This window comes from Motacilla alba, chromosome 5 (assembly GCF_015832195.1).
Source record: "Motacilla alba alba isolate MOTALB_02 chromosome 5, Motacilla_alba_V1.0_pri, whole genome shotgun sequence".
NCBI classification, from domain to species: Eukaryota; Metazoa; Chordata; class Aves; order Passeriformes; family Motacillidae; genus Motacilla; species Motacilla alba.
Genome location: NC_052020.1, coordinates 56,870,182 through 56,895,850, shown reverse-complemented (window position 1 = coordinate 56,895,850; position 25,669 = coordinate 56,870,182). Strand labels below are relative to the sequence as shown.

Below are 25,669 nucleotides of genomic sequence, written 5' to 3'. Positions count from 1 at the left end.
AGCCTAAAGAGGTTCATACAACCATGCCATGAAGACCCTCTACCCTGACCTTCTTCAACAGTCAAGTTAGGAGTAAACAGATTCATTGTAAATATCATAAATTAATTTTAGCAACATTTCTACTTCCTTTCTCTGCTGCACCCCCTTTATAACGTTGCTATTCTAGTCCCACACCTTTTTGACAAATCTAACTTTTGGAACATATTGATAAATTTGGAGTACAAAACCTGAAAGAAAACAAGAAACTTCACACCAGAGAAGTAAAATAAAAAAAGTAAACTATGTTACTGTTAAAAATTAGTCAGTGAGTTTGGGTAAAAAAAGCTAGGCAGAGGGTTCTGAATGTGCTTAAATTTCTCAGTGTGGATGAAGGAACAGGCCTGGATTTTCCTGATCTCCAAATGCTTGGAAATACATGAAAAAAGGCAGCAGAAAAGCATCTTCCTTCCTGACTTTCCATAAACCAGGATTGTGCTCTCAATGTTTTGAGTGCATTGTCTGAGCCATCCAATACAGACAGGAAAGTCTGGATTCAAGGTAAAGCACAGAGTAACAGATTTCACAGATGGGTGTAAATCCATGTCATGAATCAATGACTGCTCCATGTGAATGGCAAATCAAAGCTAAAAACCAGGAATTCTCAGAGAGTTCTATTAGGCTTTAGGTCCTTCTACCCCAAAACAGCATGCAACATTATAAAGGCAAAGAACAAATTGGACATACTCAGGACATTTGGCAATTCCAGTCAGTGACATTTCACAACCAGCATTTTGCTGTATCCTCTGTTCTCAGGAAACCAGATGGACAATCTATATGCTCACCATTGGTAAGCTGAGGGCAGAGACAGGTCTTGCTATTGGAAAGACCAACCATGCAGAAAAAAACAGAATACAAAGGAAACTATGAACTTCAGTCACATAAATATACAGAAAATAAGTGGTTTATTTGTAACTAAGGGATTCCATTTACACATATTTATTTCAGGGCAGTATTGCCATCATTTAAGCATAAACGCTACAAATGCAACATTTTAGAACTAAAATTACAACACAGAGAATTAAATAACTGCAGTTTCTCATTTCAGTATAATTTACAAAGGTAATCTTCATATGGATTGGTTTTGTCCTCTTTTCAGAGTTCTGACAGCTTCCTCATCATCAGAGATGATGAGGTCTTACAAGTGTGAGAGCCGTGAAGAAAAAAGATGATGTGTGGGTTTAGTGGGAACCTCAGATACTTCCATCTCCATCCCTCTATCCCAAGCATTTATTTATAAATACTTCCAAATGGCAAACAGCAGTATCATCAAAGTCAACTCAAAGAATTGCAAAGTCACAGAAGCAGACTAGTTTTGGTTGGAAGGGGCCTCTGGAAATCAAGTCCAACCCCTCTGCTGAGGCAGAGCTACCTAGAGCAGGTGGCACAGGAATGCATCCAAGTGGGTTTGGAATGTCTCCAGAGAGGGAAAATCCATGATCTTCCTGGGTAGCTTGTTCCAGTGCTCTGCCACCCTCAGTGTAAAGTTCTTCCTCACACTGGGATGAACCTTTTTGTGTTTTAGTTTATGGCCACTGCTCCTCATCCTGTCACTGGGCATCACCAAAAAGAATCTGGTACAGTCCTCTTGGCATCCACCTTGGAGATATTCTTACACATTTATGAGATCCCCCTCTCAGTCTTGTCCTCCCTGGACTAAGCAGGCCCAGCTCCCTCATCTCTCCCCATAAGAGGGATGCTCCAGACTCCTGATCATCCTTGTGGCCCCCACTGGACCCTCTCCAGTAGCTCCTTGTCCTGCACCCAGATATTAATACCCCCAAGTACCAGTACAGGATGAGGCCAACAGCTTGGAAAAGATCTTCTCCAAGAAAGGTTCTGGGGGTCCCGGTGGACAGCAAGCTGACCATGAGCCAGCAAGGTGACCACTCAGCAGAGAGGGCCAGCAGCCTCCAGGGCTGCACTTGGGAAAGTACCTGCAGGAGGTCAAGGGAAGTGACACTCCTCTCTTCAGCACTAGTGGGGGTCACATCTGCAGTGCTGGGTCCAGTCCTGGGCTTTCCAGTACAAAAGAGATGTGGACATACTGGAGTGAGTCCAGCAAAGGGCCATGATGATGATGAAGGGACTGGGGAATCTGTTATGTAAGGAGAGACTGAAGGAGCTGAGACTGCTCAGTCTGGAGAAGGCCAGAGAATTATATCAATGTACATAAATCCATGATGTGAAGGAATAAGAAGACAGAGACCAACTCTTCTCTGTGGTACCCAGTAAGCAGACAAGAGGCAATGCAGTAGACATGCAGTGCAATAGAGGAAACTCCATTTGAATCTGAGAAGTTTATACTGGGAAGGAAATCAAACACTGGGAAAGGTTGCCCAGAGTTGTTTTGGAGTCTCCATTCTTGGAGATACTGAAAATCTGAGAGGACAGAGCCCTGAGAAACCTGCTGTAAGTTGACTCTGCTCTGAGCAGGGCTTGACCAGACAACCTCCAAAGGTCCCTTCCAACTTCAACAATTCTGTGATTCTGTCACTGCCGAGCCAGTTTTTTTTTCCAAGTTACTGATGTGTTTGGAAACAGGAAGAGCCACAAGCTGTATCAACAAACTTCTGTGACTAGAAAAGCTGAATTAATTGCTAGAATCACACCAGTCAGCTGGAGAGGACGCGAGTTTCTGTTCGATGGGCTGCCAATGTAAACATTATTGTTGCAGAATCTGAGCTCCAGCTGAGGGCTGGGTGCCAGATTTCTCCATGTGCCTCGAGAACATCGACTTTGTTAGCCACAGTAGCAGCAGCCTGATAAGAACTGCATGTGATAGCAGTGGGAGGGGCTGGCTGAAATGAGGATTGAGCCTGTGTCACTGGATCTGCTGCAGCAAAAGGGGTATGGATGCCTTAGCCCAGCCAGAAAACCACCCTGTGGCAAACAAGTGCCAGATATAGGAAGGAACTATGGAGATGGCTCCAGAGCAGCAACAGAGAGGCTTTGGCAGACCTGGCCTTCTCATACTCTGGGGGAAACCAGCAGCAGCTCTCAGATCCCCCTGTTCATTTTTAGTCTGCCACCCAGCCCCTGGAGGAGAAGCATTTAATGAACATTCATTTCAGCAGGAATATTGTGCTGTTCCATGGCTGTAGGTGGAGTAGGAGTAATGGCAGGCACCAGAGCAGGAAAAGGTAAGGGATAAGCAAAACTGAACACTGCTGAAGGCGTGGGGCTGGCAGCTGAGCCTCTCGGTGGAATCATCCAAGCCTCTTCATGGATGGAAAACAGGAATGGAGAAAAAATGGTCCCTCCCTTCCAATTTCAGGTTAAACGATAAGCTGTTTGATTGTGAAAAGGGAGATTTCGTTTCCAGCTTTGGCTGTTTGGCAGAGGGCGCTTTCAAGCTCCGGTTCCTGAAATACATTTAAGCTTGCTTTTTTTTTTTTTTTTTTTCAGGCCTAACAATTTCAGAAAAAGCAATGTAAGCATAATTCCTAAAGACATAAACTAAGAAGCAACGCTCATCACATCTCAAAATCCTTCAGCCTAGTTTTTAAGTCCATCATGTAAGTTAGGGAAGAAGGTCTACCTAATCATTTCATCTGCAAAGACAGATGAAAGTACTATTTTAAAGTACATCAAGTGTATTCCACAGCCCATTTTTAGATCTAATAGTGTGGTCTGTTACATCAATCATCATATGGTTGTAGGTTTCACAGATTCAATTGCAATGCTTGCCTGCCCCTTTCTATACTGATGAGATGAAATGAAATAAACTGGAGCTAGATGCTATGGAATTATTTATTTTGAAAAATGATTGCACATTTTTAATCATGTTTACCATGGTTAATTAAGTAGAGCTGCTCAGGAACAAAATTAATCTTTAGGCTGGCTTTATTTTTCATTTTGTAAAATACTATGTCTCTACATGTTGAACTATAATTTATTCCCAGCAAAACTGGTGTTTTTGTAGCACACTCAGTAAACATCCAACAAAGGACGTCCTCTGCATTTTGTTACTGCTCAAGCAATTTTCACTTCAAACCATGTTATTCTTTACTCTTTGCTTTCTTGTCCAGTTCTGCACATCAGATGTATATAATTGCCATCCTCCAAATTGCATACACAGCCTGTTTATTTCTCACATCCAAAACAGGAGCACAAGAATAAAGGCTGACTAAGACAAGTATAATTGCTGTTCACAGAACAATCCTCTGAGATCCAAAACTAGAAAAGTTTGTAAGCATGTATTTAATTTAAAACATGCTTGCATTTCCATTGCCTTTGAGAGAATCTGGTTTATGTTAAGGCTTCTGCAGAAATTCTCACACTTGAATTATGCACAAGCTAAAGACCTTCACTGGTCCAAGATCTGAGCACCTCACAAACTGAGTAGATCTACGGCACTACACTCAACCATCTTTGTCTTTCAGAAACTAAATTCCTTTATTGTCTTTACACTGCAATAGATTCACACTTCAATTTAAGATCTAAAATGGAGAATAGAAAAATGACATACATGTTAAGTGAAATTTCAGATATGAGAGTTTCTAATCTGCAGAAAAGCTTCACTGGAAGTGGTTCATTCTTAGCAAATTACCTGTGACAAGTCAGAATTTCCCTGATCAGCCTCTCAAATACTCAGTGTCTGTTCAGAGGAATATCTAAAAACTCATCTTGACCAGTCCTTGACGAGGAACAAGAATTCAATTCAAACTGAAAAGAGGCAGTGCTGGGAGAGGTTCTGACATTCAGAAAGGGTAGCAGGATAAAAGAGAGAGGAAAATGACAGACTCAGTCTGCACCATTACTAAAATTAGATCACTTCTTTTGTTCTCCTGAACCTTCTGCTCTATTTGCCAGGAATCATATTAGCAACAGAAACTGTGAGAATCTGTCCAACCTTATTAGAGAAGCTGGACACAAAGAAATTATGGAAATCTCTCCTAAATGTACTTGCACATAAAAAGAAAAAAAGGAGAGTTTCAGAATTCTTCAAGATTAGATCAAAACCCATGTCAGAAAAACTGGACATCAAAATAACATAGATTAATAAAACACTATTGCAGCACAGCGCAGGACTTTACCATTTCTGTCTTTTTATATATTGTTTTACTACCTGGGACAAACCTAGACAAGCTCAGAGGTGTGCCCATGGCTTTTCACAATAGCAACCAGTTCACCCAAAATGCTTCTCTACTAAGATACAGTTCAATATTGCCACCCAAAAGAGCTGTGAAGGTCCAGGTTTGCTCCTGGGGAGGATTTGGATGGTTGGCTGGGAATCCTTCTCCATGTGGAACCCAATAGTCTATAATGCTGTAGGAGTAAGAGATTATTATTATGTATACCAAGGAATTATGGCTGAACTTCTCAATACTGTTGGAATTTCACAGGAGGGTCTTCACATTGAGACCTTCCCTCCCTGGGCTGCTGTTCTGAAGACACAATTAGAAACAACAGGTAAGTAGTAATTAATACTTTAAGTCAGGCACACAAGGGAAATGTGTTAGAGTGATGGGATCAGGCTCTCTCTAGTCTGATTTCACTAGAATAGTTGCTAGTGGCTCTTCCATAGCCCTGTCCACAGCTTCACAGTTAGGACATCTTTTAGGAGTGGCACAGTGAGCTAAGAAGGTCCTTGGCCTCCTTCCTCTTGGGGTGTGCCACTTGCCCCCCTCAACAAGGCAGTTCCTGACACCAGACCACTGCTTTTTATTCCTCCTTAAGAAGGTACCAGCCCCACCAGGGACATCCCAGTTCTGAGTGGATCAAGGCACTTTTTGCACCATCAGAAACTAGCAGCTCAGACCTGCTTCTAGAAAAATGCTTCCTAATGACCAGTGAGGCAGCTCTACACTTAACGAGCATCCAACTCCCTCCAGAGACACCTCCTTCCTTCCCAATATCCCACAAAGCCCAAATGCTGCACTGAGATCTCTGAATTTTCTCGGTCAAGAATATTTTTAAGTCTTTGAGAAGTTGGATGCTGGACAGTGGTGAACTGAGCCAAGTTTTGACAAGCAGCAAGTGTGTATATGACCATTTTTAATTGGGTGAAGTGGTCAAGGACACAGGACACACCACCCTATTGGTGATTCAAACATTCCTACTCCACTGGAAGCTACGAAGTGTCCCAAGCTCCAGCTGTAAGAGCTTGTGTGTCGCTGGAGCAGAGAGTGTCCCACATGATCTGTCTCTGTTTATATCCACAGCATCTGTGTGGCCACGTACTGGGGTATAAATGACAGCTGTGAAGGCTGTATGGCCACAGGACTGTTGCACCCTGTCAAACTAAAGATGCAGACTATCCCATAGTCAATCCTGGGTTGTCACTTACAATTCCAGTAGTACAAAAATTTGCTATTTGTAATTCTCTCTCTGTCCCTTTCTCCTCGGATCAGTGACTGATTCTCAAAATACAGCAATTGAAAGAGACTTCCAAGAGAAGTGAGTCTTTCCCAAAACATACAATATTTAACTAGATTGCTTCCATAATCAAGATGTTTTCAGCATGAGATGCAAAGAGGAGAAAAAAAGGAAAATCCTACCGTGACAAACAACAAAAAGAATTCAGCTCAAAGCTCCTGATTTTAAGAATATCAAATTAAACAGAAATCTGCAAACTCAGTATTTTATCCTTCATCTGAAGAATACAATTCTCAGGAAATCCAAACTACTTTATACACAAAGTTAAATTGATGAGAAATGCTCTCAAGTTTTAATGTTGTAAAAAACAGCTAGGTAGGAATACTGAAATCACTTGAAGCATGTGTTCAGCTGCCATGCAGGAAAGGCACCTGAAAGGGAGTAGATACTTCAGTTACTAAAACTTATTACATGGATGGTACCCTGGAACTCTTCCTTGCTCAGGAATGCCAACAAAAGCCTTTCCCTTTGGGAAAACATGGGTATCTTCCATGTGTAGGCATGGAGAACCTTTTCCTAAAGTTTATTTTAAAGGGATAAAGTCACTCAGAAAGGAGTGAGCTCCTCCACGTGTTTTTCCGCCAGCCTACAGGCACGTTGTCGAAAGGCATCACTGCCAAGGGAGCCACAGGAAAGCAGTCACAGATAACACACATCCAGCACACACAGATCTCCAGAAACCTACACACAGACACAGGATGGGTGCCCTGTAGGATGCAGGACAGCTGGAGTAAAACAAGGAGTCAGATTTCACTCTGACATCCTCCCTTTTGGGAATGCCAGCCTGCAGATTGCAATAAAACAATAATTAACTTTTGGCATCAGGAAAAAGACTGTTCCATAATCTAATTTGATAGTAAAGTTTTTTTTTTTTCCTCTAGCAGTAAATGTCTTTAAAAAAATCCTACAAGATCTTTCTTTCTTAATAATCAATAATTGCAAGAAAACATCTGCTTCTCCTACCCTTATAGCAGCACACAGAGATGCATTTCCAAACAGAAGACACTTTTTTGGTTTATCTTTGAAGAGAAGAAAGGTCAGTAAGAAAAATATTTGTACCTGTACTACTCCAAACAAAGTCAACACTAAAAATACAGAAATATTCATATTATTATTCAGGGAGTTAGGACTAACAGACTTTTCACAAACTGAACAAGCAAGCCAAAAACCAATTCCCAAATCTGGAAATAATTTATGTGTATCATAATTTTAAGAGGATCAAGAGTCCTGCTAAATTCAGTGAGACAGTTCATGTTTCCAGCTATATATTGTGTGATAAACAGAAAAAGACAGCTGGAGGTCAGCAGAATTTACCTTGAACAGTTACTCAGTTGGCAAGTTTAACTTATTTTATATGAAAAAGAAAATTCATAGAACTCTTAAGAGAAATAAATTACTATGCTCCCTTCAGCAGTAGCTTGGAGTTTGCACCGACTGAAATTCTGATTTATTCTTTTGAGCAAGACTGAAAATATGGGAAATGATTCCTCAGAGTTTTGAAGGAGCTTTATGTGAGTTTTGAAACACAAGCAGCAGAGCTTGCAAAGAAATAAATCCAGTGTCTGCTTCCCTCACTCCGCTGTTGTTATTTAGGATTTAAACATTCCAGAAGAGAATTGTCATCTTTACAAAGCTGTAACTGAATTGGGAAACTGGGACAGGATGAAACTTGAGAACCAAAAAGTAAATACCTGCTACCAACCTTTAGGGAATTGCAAAGAGATGCTATTTACCTTGGAATACCTATGAGATATAAATAATTTTAATAGGTTTGCAACAGATACATTTGAAAGAGAGGACAAAAAATATTAGATCAGGGATAGTGAAAAAAGAACATTTTTAAAATTTATTATGCCGGAGGATGGAATAATCTGTGCCACTGAGCTACATTTAAAAGAAATTCAATAAAGACAAATGGTCATTGTCCTCTGGTGGTGTTTCCAAGGTTTTACACTGGATTCCCCAATCCAACTGCCTTTTTATTATCTCTGAAGAACTAAGATTAACGAAAAGGTTATGATGCTTCTGATGAGAACTGCTACCAGTCACTCCTTTGTCTAAAATTCCAAGCACATGCTTGTGTGTTAAATTACGTATTCAGATTAAAATGAATATAACTGTTCCTAACTATCTACATGATGATTGTTCTAAGAGGTTTTAAGGTAGACATGTGTGCCCTGGTGTTAATACACTGAATTATACATTTTGGTTTTATTAGATATGAATTATATTATGTGTGCTGACTGTTACATATTCTCAATGTTTAACAGGCATAATTTGAAGGGGTATGGCAGCATCTGGATTTATATTTCATTTGCCACTGAATGCTCAATCTGACTTAACCTAGAAGAAGACAGAATGAATTTGGTTCAGAGGCTAAAGTCAATGTTTGTGTCTTGAATTAGTTAATACATAAATGCCATTATTATTCCAGATTTAGGGAACTTTTGGGGGTATTCTGTTATGATGTCAGAATGCTGGGGACCTTCTCCCTCTCTTTATGTTAGAAAGTTATGCTGTATTAATTTTCTCAAATACAGTTTTAGGTTATAATTTAGTGTTAAAATAGAAACTATGTATGTGGGATATTTTGTTAAAGAAAGGAATGAGGTACTCGCTCCAGGTAGCAGCCACAGGACACCTAAATCTTTCAGAGAAAGAGGATTTATTGCTCCATTATCAGAAGAAATTAACTTCTTCCCACCTCGCTCAGTCTTGAAGACTCCATTAAGATTAAGAGAAGTTAATGCTGACCAGACGGAATGCTTTCTTTGAATTAAATTTATGCATCATATATGAGATGTATGAATATGCAACAGGCTATTGTTTTTAAGGGTTAATCCTCTGTTCATTGTGTCCGTTTTCGGTCTTATTTTGCCCAGAAAAGGTACCCAGACCATCCGTAACTCTTTGTTCTTATCGCCTCGTATTATCCTAATCTCAATCGTTCCAATTTTTATTACTCTAACTATATTGTTATTTTTATAACCATTTTATTACTTTTAAACTTTTTAAAATTTTAAAACCAAGTGACTGGCGTTTGTCACAGTCCGGCTGGCACCGTCGGCTCGGCCATGGGCTGGACTCGATGATGCCGGAGGTCTTTTCCACCCGGATCCATTCTGGGATGCTGCGGGGATCCCTGCCCGCCGTGAGGGAGCGGGAGCGCAGCGGGCCCTCAGCGCTCCGGTACCGACCCCGCCGAGGAGGCACCGGCAGCAGCGGCACGGGGAGCAGCGGCACCGGCAGCAGCGGCGGGGCTCGCCGGAGCCATTTCCCGCAGGCAGCGCGTCCCCACCGCCTGCCTCAGGCGGGCAAAATGGCGGCGGCGGCTGAGGGGCGGGAAAAGGGGGCGGGCAGAGCACGGGAGCGCTCCGCCATCCTCCTCCTCCTCCTCCTCCTTCTGCCGGCGCCGGCCCTGCCGCCCCCTGCCCGCTCCGAGCCCGGGCCACAGGTAGGTGCTATCCCCGCCGAGGGCTCCTTGCCGCGGGTTTGCCCCCCGGCCCTTCCTCTCCGGAGACCGCAGAGGTGTTTTTTGTGGTCGCTGGGTGTTGGGTGTTTGTATTCAGCGCCTGCAGGAGAGGCGAGGGGAGCTGGGCGGGTGGGAAGCGTGGTGGCCCCGGTGGGAGCTCCTCTGGCCAGGGGCAGCGGTGCCTCGGGAGGAGGCGGCCAGCGACCCTTCCCAAAGGTGATGCCGGGATGCTCATCCCATAACTGGATGGGATGTGTTGTCCTAAATGCTGTGTCCCCTGGGGAATAGAGTCAACGCTGCTGAGCAGGGGCTCGCAGCCTGTTCCTCCTGGCTAGAAACTGGCCTGCCACACACTGGGATCTTTAGCCATGGATGTTCCTCCAGGGAATCTTTAACCCGGTGTGTGGGCACGGGGTTCATCTGGATTTGGTGGGGCAGAGGATGCCACAGCCTCCCCTTCACCTCCCACCTGTTCCTCCAGCTTGGCTAGCAGGTGCTTTGCAAGCCCCACCCTTAAACACCTGTAAGACCACCGAGGTAAGGATTTTTAAGCCCTGTGTGTTTCAGCTGTTTAGGTGGCAGACAGCTGTATACATACTCTGTAATCTGCTAAAAATAAAAGCAAACTAAACTCAGCTGATCCATCATCAGCCCACGTGAAGGATGGTGTTCATTTGGACAAAAATTCGTGCCCTCCTGCGAATTCCTGCCTGATTTTGTGGCAAAGTTTGTTTTTTTCCCTTTAAAACAAGGGCATAATATTATTGCAGGGAAAACTTGTGATGTGACTTTATGGTATTAAAGCCCTTTTTCCATCCTTGCTGTGATCGTGTCCAAGTGGCACGGATCCCCCCGGTGATGAGAGACTGTTGTGTTAGGGGTTGTTTGGGTATCCAGGCAAGTTGTCAAAGTGGGGCCAGGCCTGTATGTCAGGAATGTGTGTTGAAGCCAGGTCCTGTAAACACTCACAAATGTGTGGAGCCTTGTTGCTAGGGCTTTGCACAGGAATAAGAGGTGGATGAGTCCCTCTTTGAAGTCCTGATGTGCTACCTGAGTAGCTGGAAGCCAGGAGAACAGCAGAGGGAAGAGTTTCTGTAGTTAGTGAGCTTCAGCAAATAAATTCACCTCTTTTTATGGCTCGTTTTGGAGCAGAGCCAAGTGGAACTATATTGTTTATGTGCGTAGATTCTTGTGTCTCACACAAAGATGCCTATTGTTTACACAGAAACTGTAAGAGGAATGTTTTGTTAACATTTGGTTAGCAATATAAACTGACAAACACAAATTCAGACTGGAACTTGAAACTAAAATAGCCCTTCCCAGAGCAGAAAAACACAGCTGCCCAAACACTGTTTTTCAAGGAAAACTCTGCACCTATTGGTTCTATATTTTCTTTTTAAACTCAGCTTCTGTCAATTCCATTCCTATAAATCTTCTACTGCATGTAACTATCCCAGCAACTTAAGCTCCACGCCCATGCACCCTCTAAACTGTGCTTATTTTGCTAAAGAAGACTGATTCAATTGTGATATTTTATAATTACATTTGAAATTTGTTTTTAGTTGGGTGTGTCGCTGTTACATTTTCAAATTCCTGAGCTAACTGGGATGAATTCCCCTCTCCATTGTCAACATGTGTCTTTTCCATTAGTTCCAGTAGGACTGACTGCTGCCTTCTCCTTACATTTAAGAAACTTTCAGTGGCTTAAAACAGTAGGACCAAAAAAACCTGTGTTTTCAATATTTTATTGAAAAAAAAAAATCCACAGCCTAAATAAAGAATAGTTACAGAGCCTGTGGGGTCCTGCTTTCCATGATGGAGTGTATTGACCTAATGGATGTAGAATGTAAATTTTCAGTCATGATAATGCATAAAATCTCATTTGCACTGTCTCCAACTTCATTCCCCAATGATCAGCATCTGCCAACATTCAAGTGACTGATACCTGTTTAAATAAATGGGGTGAATTGTTCTCAGAAGGTCTCAGAAAGGTCTGGTATTGTAGCAAAAAGGGATCACAGTAGTTTGAGGACTCTGTGGCAGCCAAATGTTTAATTTTTAATGTCCCACCAGTGATGGCAATGGGTATTCATCAGATTGTACAGCTCCGGTGGAAGAAAGTCAGTCAGAATTTCTGTCCTTGCACATCTCCTAATGCTCACCATCTCTTTTATAGAGCTATTATTAATGACATTGGCACTGCTTTTTTTTTGTGCTGTTTTTTTCACCCTATTTCTTAGCCTGAGTATTTCTGACTGTCACTCATAGATTCTTGCTTTCATGATTAGTAGCATAGAATTATATTTGAATATCATAGTTATCACCTCACATTCATTGTTTCTACATTGCCTGATCCTCTCTCAATGAGTATTCAAACCTATTTCTGTTTGATGGGTCATTGTAAATGTCTACAAGCATCTTCTTTTCCTTTCCTTTCTTTTTTCCATGGGCACCAAGAAAATATATGCTAATTCTGCTACAGCTCACAAGCATTGTGTTTGTTTGTTGTTGGTTTCTTTTTTTATGTTTTAGGAAGCAGAAAGTGAACTGTTTATTTTACTTTACACTGAGATCCTGTCCTGCAACTGGGCTGTGTAAGGAGGACGGTAACAATGCTGATGTGGAAAACAATGTGTGATACTTCTACTTACATACTTTACAATATTTATGTAGAAAAAGCTTTATTCCATAAAGCTTTAATTTATTATTTTTTTTACAGGGACCTCTGTAAAGAAAGGTCCCAGAGTCCCTGCATTTGTGTGGCTGTTCACTGGAATCACAGACTGTGTGTACAGAGGTCCTTAACAGGATTTGGAATTGGAGGTCTGTGGCAAGGTGTGATTGGAATCAGATTGGGTGGGAAGAATGTCAGTTTTAGGAAAGTGTTCTGGTGGGGAGATGGTTTTCTCATCTCCCAAGAACAGGTTATATTTTTTTATTTGCAGCCTTCAGATGAAAGAATGTGTTCACATTTTCAAATAGATGTTTGCTTATCAGTTGTATTCTGAGAAATTCTAACAGCAACGTGTCAGAATTCCACTGGAGCTTGGTAAATAAAAAGAAGACACAAGAATTCCCTGGGTTCTGAGTTCCAGAATCAGTAATGTGTCCGTGTATTCCTTCCTGTCCTCCTGCAGGAAAGATGATCCCCAGCCAGCATTCCTGAGCCACGAGGATGGGGCCAGATGTACCCCTGCTCAACGACTACAAGCAGGAGTTCTTCTTGAAGCGCTTCCCTCAGACCGTGCTGGGAGGTCCCAGGTTCAAATTAGGCTACTGTGCCCCTCCTTACATCTATGTGAACCAGATCATCCTTTTCCTGACACCATGGCTTTGGGGAGGAGTGGGAACACTCCTGTACCAGCTGGGAGTGATGAAGGACTTCTGCACCGCAGCGCTGTCGGGAGGACTCATGTTTGTTACCGCCCTTGCTCTTCAGATGACAAACCTCTATGCAAAGCAGAAAACAGTGACAGTAGAAAGAATGCAAATTCAGAATACCCTGACAGATGAAGATGAGTTTGAATTTTCCAGCTGTGTAGGTTCAGAGACAGTAAAATTTATTATTCCTGGCAAGAAGTACATAATCAACACTGTATTCCATTCCCTTCTGGCAGGGGTATTGTGTGGGCTGGGAACTTGGTATTTGCTGCCAAACAGAATAACCTTGTTATATAGCAACATTGGAGGAACTGTTGTGATCTTTGTGTTTGGATGGGTGACCATATGCATAGGAGAGTATTCATTAATCATAAACACAGCCACCGAAACAGCCACTTTCCAAGCACTGGATACTTACGAAATCACTGCTCTGATGAGACCTTTCTACATTTTTGTCTTTATTGCAGTGGATCTTGCACACAGGTAAACGTAATAATGTGTTTAGGCACCTAAAGTGATGGTTATTCTGTGTATTTTTGATGGGAAAGGTTAAATTATTCTTCTGAGGAAAATTTATTTTGAGATTCTAATCGACTGTAGTAACTTCAAAGGAAGAAGATTGATGCATATATGATAAAAATTGAGGTTCTGTGCTGTGTATAAAAGGCTCTTAAATTTTTATAGCATTCCATGTAAACTAGGAAGAGCAGTTTGTAAGTAAGAGATAGATAAAACTATCTTCTACCGTGTCATTTTTCATATTTTTGTATTGGAGCATTTGCAAATATATTCTTTTAAAGGATGTGTTTTGAAAACACACGTTCCTGACCTGGAATCATAAATCTAAACACTGCAAGCTTCAGGATTACAGGATTTATGTCCAGATTTCATCCTAGAATACTTTCTAATCTAAGCTCTGTAAAGTGATAGCAGGGACTTTTATACAACAGGCAAAAGCAAAACAAAAGAAAAAGAAAACCAAAAACCTCTGAATTTGGTTTTAATGAATGAATAAGCAAATAGGAATTGCTGTGTCTTTGTGATACAGATTTTGAATTTGGATTTGAAATGCTTTTCCAATATGAAAGAGCTGTGTCAGTCTACAAATTAGGAGAGTCACTTTTCTGTTTTTCAGATGAGTGTCTTAGCTGAAGTATTTGTAGTATCAGGCTCCTAAAACAAGATGCTTTTAGATTTACTCTCTGCATTCTTTCTGCCTATCAGGTGATATTTATAGCACTTTGTCACATGTAGATATTTCATGGGTGGGTTACTTCAGATGCATTTTAAAAAAGCATGTTTGAATGTGCTAGTTTTGCACTGGGAGATGTCTTTGTTAATGATTTACCCTAATTGCCACTTCAGGTGAGGTATGAGAGTTATACATGTGGTCTTGGACTCCACATTCTTCTATTCAGTTTCCTGAGGAGAAGATTAAGACATTGTCGAAATTCCTGATAAAATTCCTCTGAGGCTCGCTTACTTATTAAAAAGGAGAGAGAAACCAAATATCTTGGCAGTCTACCACCTTTAACTGGTAAACTACATATGGGTTAGGATTTATGCAAATCTCTAATACTGACCTTTGTGGTTTTGCAGGAAGATGTTGACATTTTTATGTAGAAATAAACCCTCTTTAGGAATATACAATATTATCTATAGGTGTACAGGCAACATGCCAGTTCTTCCAATGTTAAAGCTTAGATCATGGGCCTTGAAATTGCATAAAATTTTGCTTTTGTGTTTCTGAAAAAATACTTTATAAATTTTTGTTAAACAGTCAAGGCCTTGGAGCCTGTGGACCTTTCTTTTTTGCACAAGTATTTTTTCAGTGTATTATCACAAGGGTAACAAAAATAATCGGGAGAATTGCCTCACTGTATTCATCTGAAGGCTTCAAATCTTTTAAGTGAAAATATAGTCTGTGTTCTGGTGTTCTAATTAATATGTTACTGTCCCAAGCATAAATATGTTCTTATTTTTCCTTTTAAAAGATCCTCGTTAGGTTTTATAGGTTGAATGTGTAAGGTTTTTACTTTGGGATTTGCTGTAGTAATTAAAAAGGAAGTCTTCCCACACAAAGGTTATTTTTCCTTTCACAGAAATCAAATCCATTTCTTCTTTTATCCAGGTTTGCTGTCAACGCTCCCATTCTAGAGCAGACAAACCAGATTTTGCACATCCTGTTTCTTTTTCTGCCATTCTTGTGGGCAGTGGGAATTCTGCCCCCACTTGATGCGCTTTTTCTCTGGGGAATGGAACAACTGTTGGAGTTTGGACTAGGAGGTTCACCTATGTCAAGTAACACCAAGTAAATGTTTATACAATTGTCAAATATATCAGTGTTGTTTATAACCTTTTTCTTTTCAAGCAAATCTTCTTTATTTTCTCCTTCACAGGTTGTTAGTAATGTTTCTCATTTCTGCTGGAACAGCAATAGCATCGTATTTCATTCCCAGCCCCCTCGGTGTGATCCTCTTCATGACTGGATTTGGGTTCATACTGAGTCTTAACCTAAGTGAGATTGGGTTTGCCTTCAAACACACCATGATCAGCCATTTAGCCTCCAGCAAATCTAAAAATGCTCACAGAAGTCTTAGAATACAATTTGGGTGGAGGGAATTCGTTTTCTATGTGACTGTGTTGACATTTGCTCTCACAGAAGCGAGCCTGCTGCATCGATTTGCAGGCTCCTCGTCATTTTCCCAAGCCAGAGCCCAGGCCATAGCAAGTTACATTCTGATCCTATTACTTGTAATTCTGTGGATTCTTAGAGAGATTCAGAGAGTGTACTTGTTTGGAGTCTTCCGAAACCCCTTTTACCCAAAGGATGTCAGGACTGTGGCTGTGTTCATGGAGAAGCAAAGAAGGCTAATGAAAGTTGGTGTTGTCAGGAGGATTTTACTAACACTAGGTAGGAATACACCACTGTCTGTTGTTTGTTAGATGATGCTTGTAGGGAGATTGAAACTCTAGAATTGCTCTGTGTTCAAGATTCTGTGAATGAACCAAGGGAAACCAAGTGGCTGGAAATACTTGTTGATGTCTTGTTAAACTGTGCATGGAGGTCAAAGTTACTGGTCCAGCATATTTGAAAGTGAATAAATTTGAAAGTGATTTGATTTATTTCTTTTATAGAGGTGAACCTAAAAAATTGAGCCTTTTAAAAGCCCAGCTGAGAAAGCAGGGCCTTCTAGAGAATTTTAGTTACGACGGCAGTACCAACTTTTGAAAATATGTACTTGGAAACAAAATTAGTAGAAAGTTTTCAAGCTGACCAAATATTTGATTCTTAGAGCTTGCTAGTAAAGGGAAAAGCCTCCTTTCTGGTAGGTTAGAGACAAATGCATCTACTTTGAGGGAATAAAAAATTGATTTAAATTATTTCATTTCATAAAGGAGCATTAGTTTGGGAAAGTAGATTGATAACTGCTATTCCATGTTTATTTCTATTTATTTGAGTATTCTCTTGGAGAAACAAATAAAGGACAAAAGAACTAATAGCAAGTAAGAGCTAAGCATCAATGTAAATGTTTGTTGTCCTGGGTCATTAGTCAAATAAATTGTTTGATGTGTGAGAGTGTAATACAAAGAGGAGTTTGTGATGATGAAGGGAAGGTTTCCCTTTTTGTGCTGGGATTTCCATCCTGCAATGAGACTGCTTACCTCTTTTGACTTTTGTTATGTTTTTGGAAGGAGGTCAGTGATTCTTTTGTTTCAATTGCAGTGTCTCCGTTTGCTATGATAGCATTCCTGTCACTTGACCGCTCGCTACAAAACCTGCATTCCGTGTCTGTTTCCATTGGATTCACAAGGATGTTTAGGATGGTAATTTGAATTTTAAATATGTTAGCCTTAGAAATGCTCTTCTACGTGACTTGAGAACCAAAGTGACCTGGAAGAAATATTCTGGGTCGTGAAAGCAGAGATAAATAGATATGTTTTTTAATGTACTTCTAACATATCTCTATTTTAGGTCTGGCAAAACACAGAAAATGCCTTACTTGACATGGTGGTTGTGTCAGCAGCACAAATGTTGGTGTTTAATCCAGACCTCTGGTGGAACAGGAGCCTTGATACAGGAATCAAACTCTTGCTGGTAATGGTCATAATGTAAAGTTAAGCAGATAATTGTTATCTGAAGTCTCTGTTTCTGTTCTAGAATTACAACAGGGGCCAGGACCCACCAGATAGAAGCTAAAAACTGTACTAAGATATATTCTCACACCCAACAATGATAGCCATGCTTCATTTTCCTAAAATTACTGTAGCTGTGCTGAGCGTGCTACAGGCTACAAACCACGTGCTTCCTGCCCGTGTGCCGCAGGTCGGTCTCCTGCGGGATCGGCTCTTCCAGTTCCTCTCCAAGCTGCACTTCGCCATCGCCATCCTCCTGACCTCGTGGACGGAGAAGAAGCAGCGCCGCAGATCCAGCGCCGCCCTGATCGCGCTCAACGTCGCCTTCTTCCCCGTCCTGCTGGCCCTGGTGGCCGTCTCGGCGCTGCTTTCCTCGCCCCTGCTGCCCCTCTTCACCCTGCCCGTGTTCCTGGTGGGCTTCCCCCGGCCGCTGCGGAGCTGGCCGGGCCCCGCGGGCGGCACCGCCTGCGTCTGCTCCGACACCGTCTACTACCGGCAGCTGGTGCCCAGCCTGGCCGCGGCGCTGCAGTCCGCGCTGGCGGCCGGCGGCCTGGGTACGTACAGGCAACAAACACCCTGAAATGTTGCAGCTGCACGTTTCAGGAAATGTCATTTTCCATCCAAACCCCTTGGGATTGGATCCCTCCCAGCGCCCCAAAACCCCTTGGGATTGGATCCCTCCCAGCGCCCCAAAACCCCTTGGGATTGGATCCCTCCCAGCGCCCCAAAACCCCTTGGGGTCAGATCTGTCCCAAGGCCCCAAACCCCTTGGCATGGGTTCCCTCCCAAGGCCCCAAAACCCCTTGGGATGGGATCCCTCCCAAGGCCCCAAAATCCCTTGGGATGGGTTCCCTCCCAAGGCCCCAAAACCCCTTGGGATGGGTTCCCTCCCAGGGCCCCAAGCCCCTTGGGATGGGATCCCTCCCAAGGCCCCAAAACCCCTTGGGATGGGATCCCTCCCAATGCCCCAAGCCCCATGGGATGGGATCCCTCCCAAGCCCCATGGGATGGGATCCCTCCCAAGGCCCCAAACCCCTTGGGATGGGATCCCTCTGAAGGGAGGAGAATCCATGGTTGAAAACCACCTTTCACAGCATGGGTTAAATGTGCTATTCAGAGATTGCTCAGGAAAAAGGGGTTACTTCTATCCTTCTTGCACAACCAACAGTAGGACAAAGGGGAACAGCTGCAAGTTGCAGAAGGGGAGGTTCAGGTTGGATATTGGGGAAAATTTCTTTACTGGACCAATGGTTAAGCATTGGAACTGGCTTCCTAGGGAAGTGGTGGAGTCATCATCCCTGGGAGCATTTAAGAAACAAGAAGATGTAGCAGTTTGTGAAATGGTTTCCTGGACATGGTGGTATTCAGTCAAAGGCTGGGCTGGATGATCTGGGAGATCTTTTCCAGCTAATGATTGTACAATGTCTACTTGTTACCATCCTATAAAAAAATAACTCTTTTTTTACCTTTGTTACCTAAATGGTGATGAAACAGTATCAATCCTAATCTTCTCTACTGAATAAAAAGGATGGACTGCATTGATCCCACCTAACTGGAGGCAATAAATTGGGTTCTTTAGCCAGACAGCATAGAGAAGGATATGTGTCAGACTGCTCTCTGTAGGTCTGTCTGTCTCTGCATCAATCCCATTACTCAGCATGTAGAAGATGGCTTTGCTAATTTGGCTGTGTTAATTGGTTATGGTGAATATTGACTGGATGCTTGTGAAATACATGATGTACCCTAAGTAGCAGTAAACAGCCAAGAACAAACCCGTTGATAAGATATAATGTCATTTCTTTTGCAGGCACGTAGGGTGGGATTGTAGCAGCACTTGTGGGTTTACAGCCTGGTACAGGCACTGTGATGGGGTTTTCATCAACCCCAGATGGGGTTTTTACAGAGACAGAGGTGAAGAAATGCCCAATCTTTTTCCCAGCTGGAGACAGAGTAACTGTTTTAAAATTGCAAGGTCATTTTCTTGAAAACAGCCTTTGTGTAATCTAAATAATCAAAAGATTGTAGCCCTTAGACAAGAGGCAAATATTTACATAAGCCTCTTAGAAAATGGCTTATGGCTGGAAAAAGTGGCCTAATATTTGAAGGCAGTGGAAGTTAACTTTCATCATGCTTTTGTGAAGAATATATCCAGGTGCTTTACTAGGAAATACGTGCTGCACTTTCATCACAGATTAGAGACAGGTACTAAATAAAACTAGGAAGTCTTTTTTCTCTAATGAAGAATACTTCAGTTTGTCTACTGCATTAGTCCATTATGTTTTATATTTACAATAGATATATTTATTTTCTTATTGTTATATATAGCTATCTGTCCTATATATATGTTTTCTATCTCTTATATCTATCTATATTTTTATATATATATATACATATTTTAATAGGGTTGTTTTTCCCCCATTCCCATCATGACTGTGGTGGCATGTATGCCTTAGAATAAATAATTTAAAACACTAGTCTTGAGGGGTAAAAAGTCTCTTCTTTAATGGGAAAATCTGTGAATGAATGTCTTGAAGCAAGAAAAACTGTGGTGTTCTCAGAAGAGTTCAGAAGGAAGCGATACCACTTTGTGTGTCATTAATTTAAACCCATCGGTTTTTTTCTGTGTAAAGGAGTTTTAGTAGTTTTAACTGCTTGCAAGAAAGGAATTAAAGTCTTTGCAAAATGTTAGCAAGAAAATGCACTTCATTAGCTCAGTGGGTTAGAAAAGGTTACTTAAATTTTAACTACAGCTTAATGGTTGGTTTCACTAATTTCACCTTACAGCATTTTAAAACTAAAATGTTCTGCGAGTGGTCACCAGATGAGTGACAGTAGAAGCAGGTCATAAACTGGCAGCAAATGTCATGCTTAAGAATAGAACCATTGTGTTATGAGGACTGACATTCAGCTATAGTTTAAATGCAGTAGAACCAGCAGTTCTTAGGAAATTTGGCATTGCTGTTTTTGTGACATAGGTAAAAAAAAAAAGAAAAAGTTTGGGTTGTTTGGGGGGTTTTTTTGAGTACTAATTGGCTGCAGGACCTGATTTCCAAATTCCAGTTCAGTTATATTTTTATTTCTCTGATAACAAATAAACTTCCTACTCCAGAGCAAATTGGGCCATTAGGAAACTCCATTGCTATATAATGATTCTTTAATGTATTCTCAGTAAGGAGGACTTTAGGTCTCCAGAGAGCACTCCAGTGGGAACTGTGTGGTTGGAAATGCAGCCAAAAATGATCTTTAATCATGAGAGTCATCTCTGCAAAGGGAATTGAGGGTGGAGTTGTTTAACCCTGGTCTGGTGTGAATAATGTAGTCCTGCAGTTGTGTGAGGTTTTCCTACTTTCCACAGCTTTTTCAAAGCTGCAATTTCTGCCAGTTTTTTCAAGACTCTAAGGTGCTAGTTACCCAGTGTTAACTGATTGCGATGCTGATGCAGAAATATTTTGTGTTTGCTGTTGAATCCTTTCATTGGCATGTAGAAAAGGTAATATGTCGTTTTTGTTTGTTTATTTCCTTGCCTAGGTCTCTCTCTGCCCGGGTCGCATTACTTGTGCCGCTTTCAGGACAGGCTGATGTGGATATTGGTGCTGGAAAAAGGCTTCACATACTGTGGTGTTAACATTAAGGTAATTGCTTGCTGAGCACTGAGATGCTGATGTTTGGAAATCGTGCAAACATTTTGCTGTGTAACATTTCAGCAGTGTAACTGATTTACATTTAATTTTCTAAGATGAGTGTTGTACTAATTAGCCTTGCAATTTACATGAGTAGCAGATGTGAATTTTTTTATCATTTAGCTTGTGACAGAATATCTTTAATAAGCTGGCTAATAAGATTTGCATCAGGCAAAGATTTATTTAAGACATTGATCTGCGCCTAATATTGCAGTGAGTGCTTTGTTATTGCTGTTATCTCTAGACAGATTTGTAGATTCGGTTGTGGAAATACTGACAGTCACCTTGTTCAGAATATTTCTGTTGCAGGCAAACAGCTTGCTGCCATTTAAAGTTACATCCTGGTGAAGACTAACAGGAAGCTGTTTTCATGTGTGCTTTAGGGGCTAGAACTGCAGGAAACATCCTGCCATGCTGCTGAAGCTCACAGAGTGGATGAAATTTTTGAAATGGCTTTTGAACATCAGGAGCATGCAAGGATTCTGTCTCCCAATCCCCATTTTGGACACATCCTGACTCCCTGTACTGTTGTTCCTGTGCGGCTGTATTCTGATGCCAGGAATGTGTTATCTGGAATAATTGATTCCCATGAGAATTTAAAGCACCTGAAAGATGATTTTGTTAAAGTGCTTGTATGGATGCTTGTCCAGTATTGTTATAAAAAATCCAAGACGTGGGAAAGCCCGGGCAGTGCCAGCAAGAACAAACAAGGATCATTTCTAGAAAATCAGCATGGTGGTGCAGTGAAAGGATCCAGAGCTCTGAGGGAAGAAGACAGCTTCAGTGTTGATACAGTGGAGGACTGGACTGATGATAGTGACATTTTTGATTTTGAACCCAATAGCAGAACAAGAGACAGAAAAGATCCTGGGCAGTTGGGACTGACACCAAAAGTGCACCTGTCTATTCCAGGGTCTATAGAAACACAGAGCCAAGATTTCCTACCAGAAATGTCTCCAGAAGATAAATTAAACAGGGCTGTGGTGCTTGGGCTGCCTGCTGTGGACAAAGGGAAACAGCCAGAAATTTTACCTCGTGTGGAATTCAGTTGCTCTTACTCGGAGCTGCTGAGCATCCCTGAAGAATGGAGAACAGCACCGGTGCCTTCTTCCAAAGTCAGTGAAATGAGGCAGAGGTTTCCTGAGGAATGGTACCACTTTGTTTTGAGCCAGCTGGACTTTTTTCATCTGGAAGAGAAGCCTTCCAGTTTACTCACAGACCTTATGAGAGATAAAGCTCTGAAAGACCTGTACATCCACGGGGTGCTGTCGTGCTGCTTTGGTCTGTTTGGCCTGGATAACGCCGTGCCTGCCCCTCGCCACGTCTTCAGGGCATACACTGGTGGCATTCCCTGGTCTGCCGGCTTGGACTGGCTAATGGGCAAACCAGAGCTCTTCCAGCTGGCATTAAAAGCATTCAGGTAAAAGAAAACAGTTTCCTGAGATTAGAGATTTATATGGAGAAGTGTCACTTCATTAATGGTTGGTTAAACCCACATAGTTTAAATTTATTCATAGGTTTTTCCTGTATAAATACTGCCTGGCGTGTGGTATGGAGGTTCTTCTTTCTCCTCCACAGCAGCTGCCTCAAATCTGCTATGTTAGCTGGGGAAAAACAACCTATTTTCTTTGTCCCCACATCTCACTAGTTGTGCTGGATTTAGATATTTGGCACTATCTATTATCAGGCAGTGGGGAAGTGTTGGAAGTGAATGAGAGGTGTTTAAGCTGATGTGTTTTACATGTGGGTGAGCTAAAAGCACACCGAGACTGACTGGCAGTGACTCAGCTGGCAAGCAGGGACTGACAGAGTTGGTGGAGCCTCTCCACCCTCTGTGGCCTGAAGAGCCTTTCTCCCTGCTGTCTTTGCCACACAAGTTGACTGTGTGACGTTCTGCACCTTTCAGATACACCTTTAAACTCATGCTGGACAAAGCCAGCCTGGGCCCAGTGGAGAGCTTCAAAGAGCTGGTGAATTACCTGGAGGAATATGAAAGCGACTGGTACATTGGGCTGGTGTCAGACCTGGAGTGGCAGCAAGCAGTTCTGCAGGAAAAGCCATACCTGTTCTCACTGGGGCACGACCCAAGCATGGTAAGGAGAAAAATTACTCGGTCAAAGTTTGCGTTTCTTTTTCATTGTTCTTTTTTTTTCCCCCTCATAATTGTATTCTAAAACATGGAGGCTCTGCAAGGTTGGTTTGTACTAAAGAGGAACTGGCTCTGCTGTTGTTGAAAACCCCACTGCACTGTTTTTCAGATGCAACAATGTTTCCTGATTATATTCCAGGGGAGGAATTGAACTGAGGGGACTGGTTTATACTTTGCTGTGTTTAAAGTGTTCATAGAGTGCAGCCCCCAAGCTTCACTCAGTGCTTTATAACCAAAATGCTCTTGTCTCTTTCTCGGACAATGTTCTGGACATCCTGATCTGTTTGTTCCTGTAGGGAATTTACACGGGGCGAGTCCTCACTCTGCAGGAGCTGTTAGTCCAGGTGGGGAAGCTCAATGCTGAAGCTGTTCGAGGCCAGTGGGCCAACCTGTCCTGGGAGCTGCTCTATGCCACCAACGATGACGAGGAGCGCTACAGCATCCAGGCGCACCCGGCCCTGCTGCGCAACCTGACCGTGCAGGCGGCCGACCCGCCCCTGGGCTACCCCATCTACTCCTCACAGCTCCTGCAGCTGCCCCTCTTCTAGGCTGTCCTTTTCTCAGTTACGGCTGTTCCTGGCTTGCCTTTTTCCTCTGCGTGTTGGAATCAAATGCCCACGCTCCCCTGTGTGCTGCAGATCAGGTGTTACTCTCAGGGTGGCGGTGCCAGGCCGGCACATGTCCTCAGCACAGAGGTGGTGCTGCAGAGCCTTCAGCAGGCAGGAAGTTGGGGACTGGATTCTTGCTGCTGGAACGTGAGACACCATTGCCCTTGTGGCTGATGAGGCACATGCTGAAATCCCTTTCTCCAGTTTAGAGAAGAGAAACATGATTCTTATTGTTACCAGAATTCTGATCACTAACATAATTCTGATCACTATTTCTGGTGCCTTCTGATTTATTTTTACTTTTTTTCTCCTTGGACAGGTGACTTGCACTGCCAGTCAGGTTACAGCCTCTTGTAGTGTTGTCAACCCCAGAGTTGGCAACCAAAGTGTACATAGGACTATTTATATGAATTTTTTTATTCTGGCCATTTTATATTGGACTGAGTTCAGTTCTAGCATTTGTTATACGACTTTCACTGATCTTCCTTATGTGTAGTAAGTTATCAGCCATGCTTTAACTAAATTCTAAGGGACAATTTTTACCAAACTACTTGTTTTGGTAAAAAGAATTTATATAAACCAGTGTGTGCTCTGACACATTGATAGCCTGGGTGACTTTATTGATGAAAAAAGTAAATGTATATAACTAGGGGACAGAGGAAATTTTAAGAACAAATGGTATGATTTCGTCTCCTTCTTCCAGTACCCATATATATGATATCTATCATATACATCTGTTTATATATGTTGTTACTTTCAACCTCTCTCCACCTCCCTAACCAGTCTTCCACAAATGCACTGAGAGCTTCACGGTGGGGGGTGGGTGTAAATCCAGCTAGAAGTATTTATTTTTTTAACCTCACTGCAGGCTGGAACAGACCCGGACAGCTGGATTGTAACAGTGCATGTCACCTTGAAAACAGGTCCAGGTCCAGTTTCCAGTGGCTCATTTATCCTGTTCACTACCACCAATCTTAGCACATTACTGTGTTTTCTCAGCAATTCCATGGTTACACTGTAGGCAAATGCTGAGCAGGGATAGGTAATTGTATTTCCTACTCCTACAGAATCAATTTAAATCAGACCTGCTCTGTAACTCAGTACGGGTTTGGAACACCCAGCCTTGTCTGAGTCCAAGCACATTTATTACTTTTACTCCTCACCTTTAAGACCTTTTGTCTCATGAAATTTGCCACAGAACCTTGTCCTGGGCTGCTGGCTGTTCCTTTAGATAGTGGCCAGAAATGGTTTTGAGAACTATGCAGGTGGTGTGGTGGATTTCTAAAGCAGGTTGGTGCTATGCTGGGCCCTGAGCTGCATCTGGAAATACAGAGCCGTGGAAGGGGCTTATAGAGAGCACCTATTTCAGCTCCCTCTCACAAGGAGGCAAATGTTTACTCTGATTTAAAACTTCCAAGGTGAGGAGTGTCATGAACTCCTCAAGCAGTTCCAGTTCTTTGCTGCTCTTGCAGCAGCTGGAAAGTTGGAACTAGTTCCTAAATCTAATTAACCCTCCCTTGCCCCATTGTAAATCTCTTACTACTTGTCTTCCATATGGCCACAGAAAATTTAATTATCTTTTTTTGCAGCAGTTCTTACTCCAAGATGGCTGTAATTTCTGCCCTCTTCCTTTGTCCTTTGTAAACTGAATAAACCAGTTGAGAAAGAGCTGAAGAGAGCTGTGATCCTTTTCCCTTCCTTTCTCTGGGTTCTGTCCATCTGGTCCCCAGCCTTGAGAGCTGCTGATAACTGAGCCCAGTGTTCCAGCAGAGATCCTGATTGGCACCAGATGGAGCAGCACAATTAGCAATGGGCAGAGTTCCTG

At 42.2% G+C, this 25,669-nt stretch overlaps 1 protein-coding gene across 3 annotated transcripts; it reads left to right on the top strand.

Moving 5' to 3' along the window:
• Positions 1-9,744: 9,744 nt before the first annotated feature.
• Positions 9,745-25,512, top strand: PCNX4 (pecanex 4). Of its 3 annotated transcripts, none has more exons than XM_038137996.1 (11): positions 9,745-9,871; positions 13,027-13,753; positions 15,402-15,581; positions 15,670-16,184; positions 16,998-17,098; positions 17,247-17,369; positions 17,598-17,961; positions 20,936-21,039; positions 21,471-22,507; positions 22,994-23,180; positions 23,533-25,512. In XM_038137996.1, exons 2-11 carry the CDS (start codon positions 13,065-13,067, stop codon positions 23,782-23,784), a joined length of 3,552 nt encoding a protein of 1,183 aa, XP_037993924.1. In that variant the 5' UTR covers positions 9,745-9,871; positions 13,027-13,064; the 3' UTR covers positions 23,785-25,512. The 3 variants fall into 3 exon arrangements, with proteins under 3 accessions (XP_037993924.1, XP_037993926.1, XP_037993925.1); XM_038137997.1 differs by lacking the exon at positions 9,745-9,871 and adding an exon at positions 9,989-10,426; XM_038137998.1 differs by lacking the exon at positions 15,402-15,581.
• Positions 25,513-25,669: the final 157 nt, after the last annotated feature.

What these genes read in the sequence shown, in the direction of transcription:
- PCNX4 (XM_038137996.1), top strand. Translation starts at nt 13,065, where the DNA reads ATGGGGCCAGATGTACCCCTGCTCAACGACTACAAGCAGGAGTTCTTC. An exon ending in GAGGATTTTACTAACACTAG is followed by an intron (nt 16,185 to 16,997) that starts GTAGGAATACAC and finishes TTTCAATTGCAG; the next exon opens with TGTCTCCGTTTGCTATGATA. An exon ending in GCTGGCGGCCGGCGGCCTGG is followed by an intron (nt 17,962 to 20,935) that starts GTACGTACAGGC and finishes TTCCTTGCCTAG; the next exon opens with GTCTCTCTCTGCCCGGGTCG.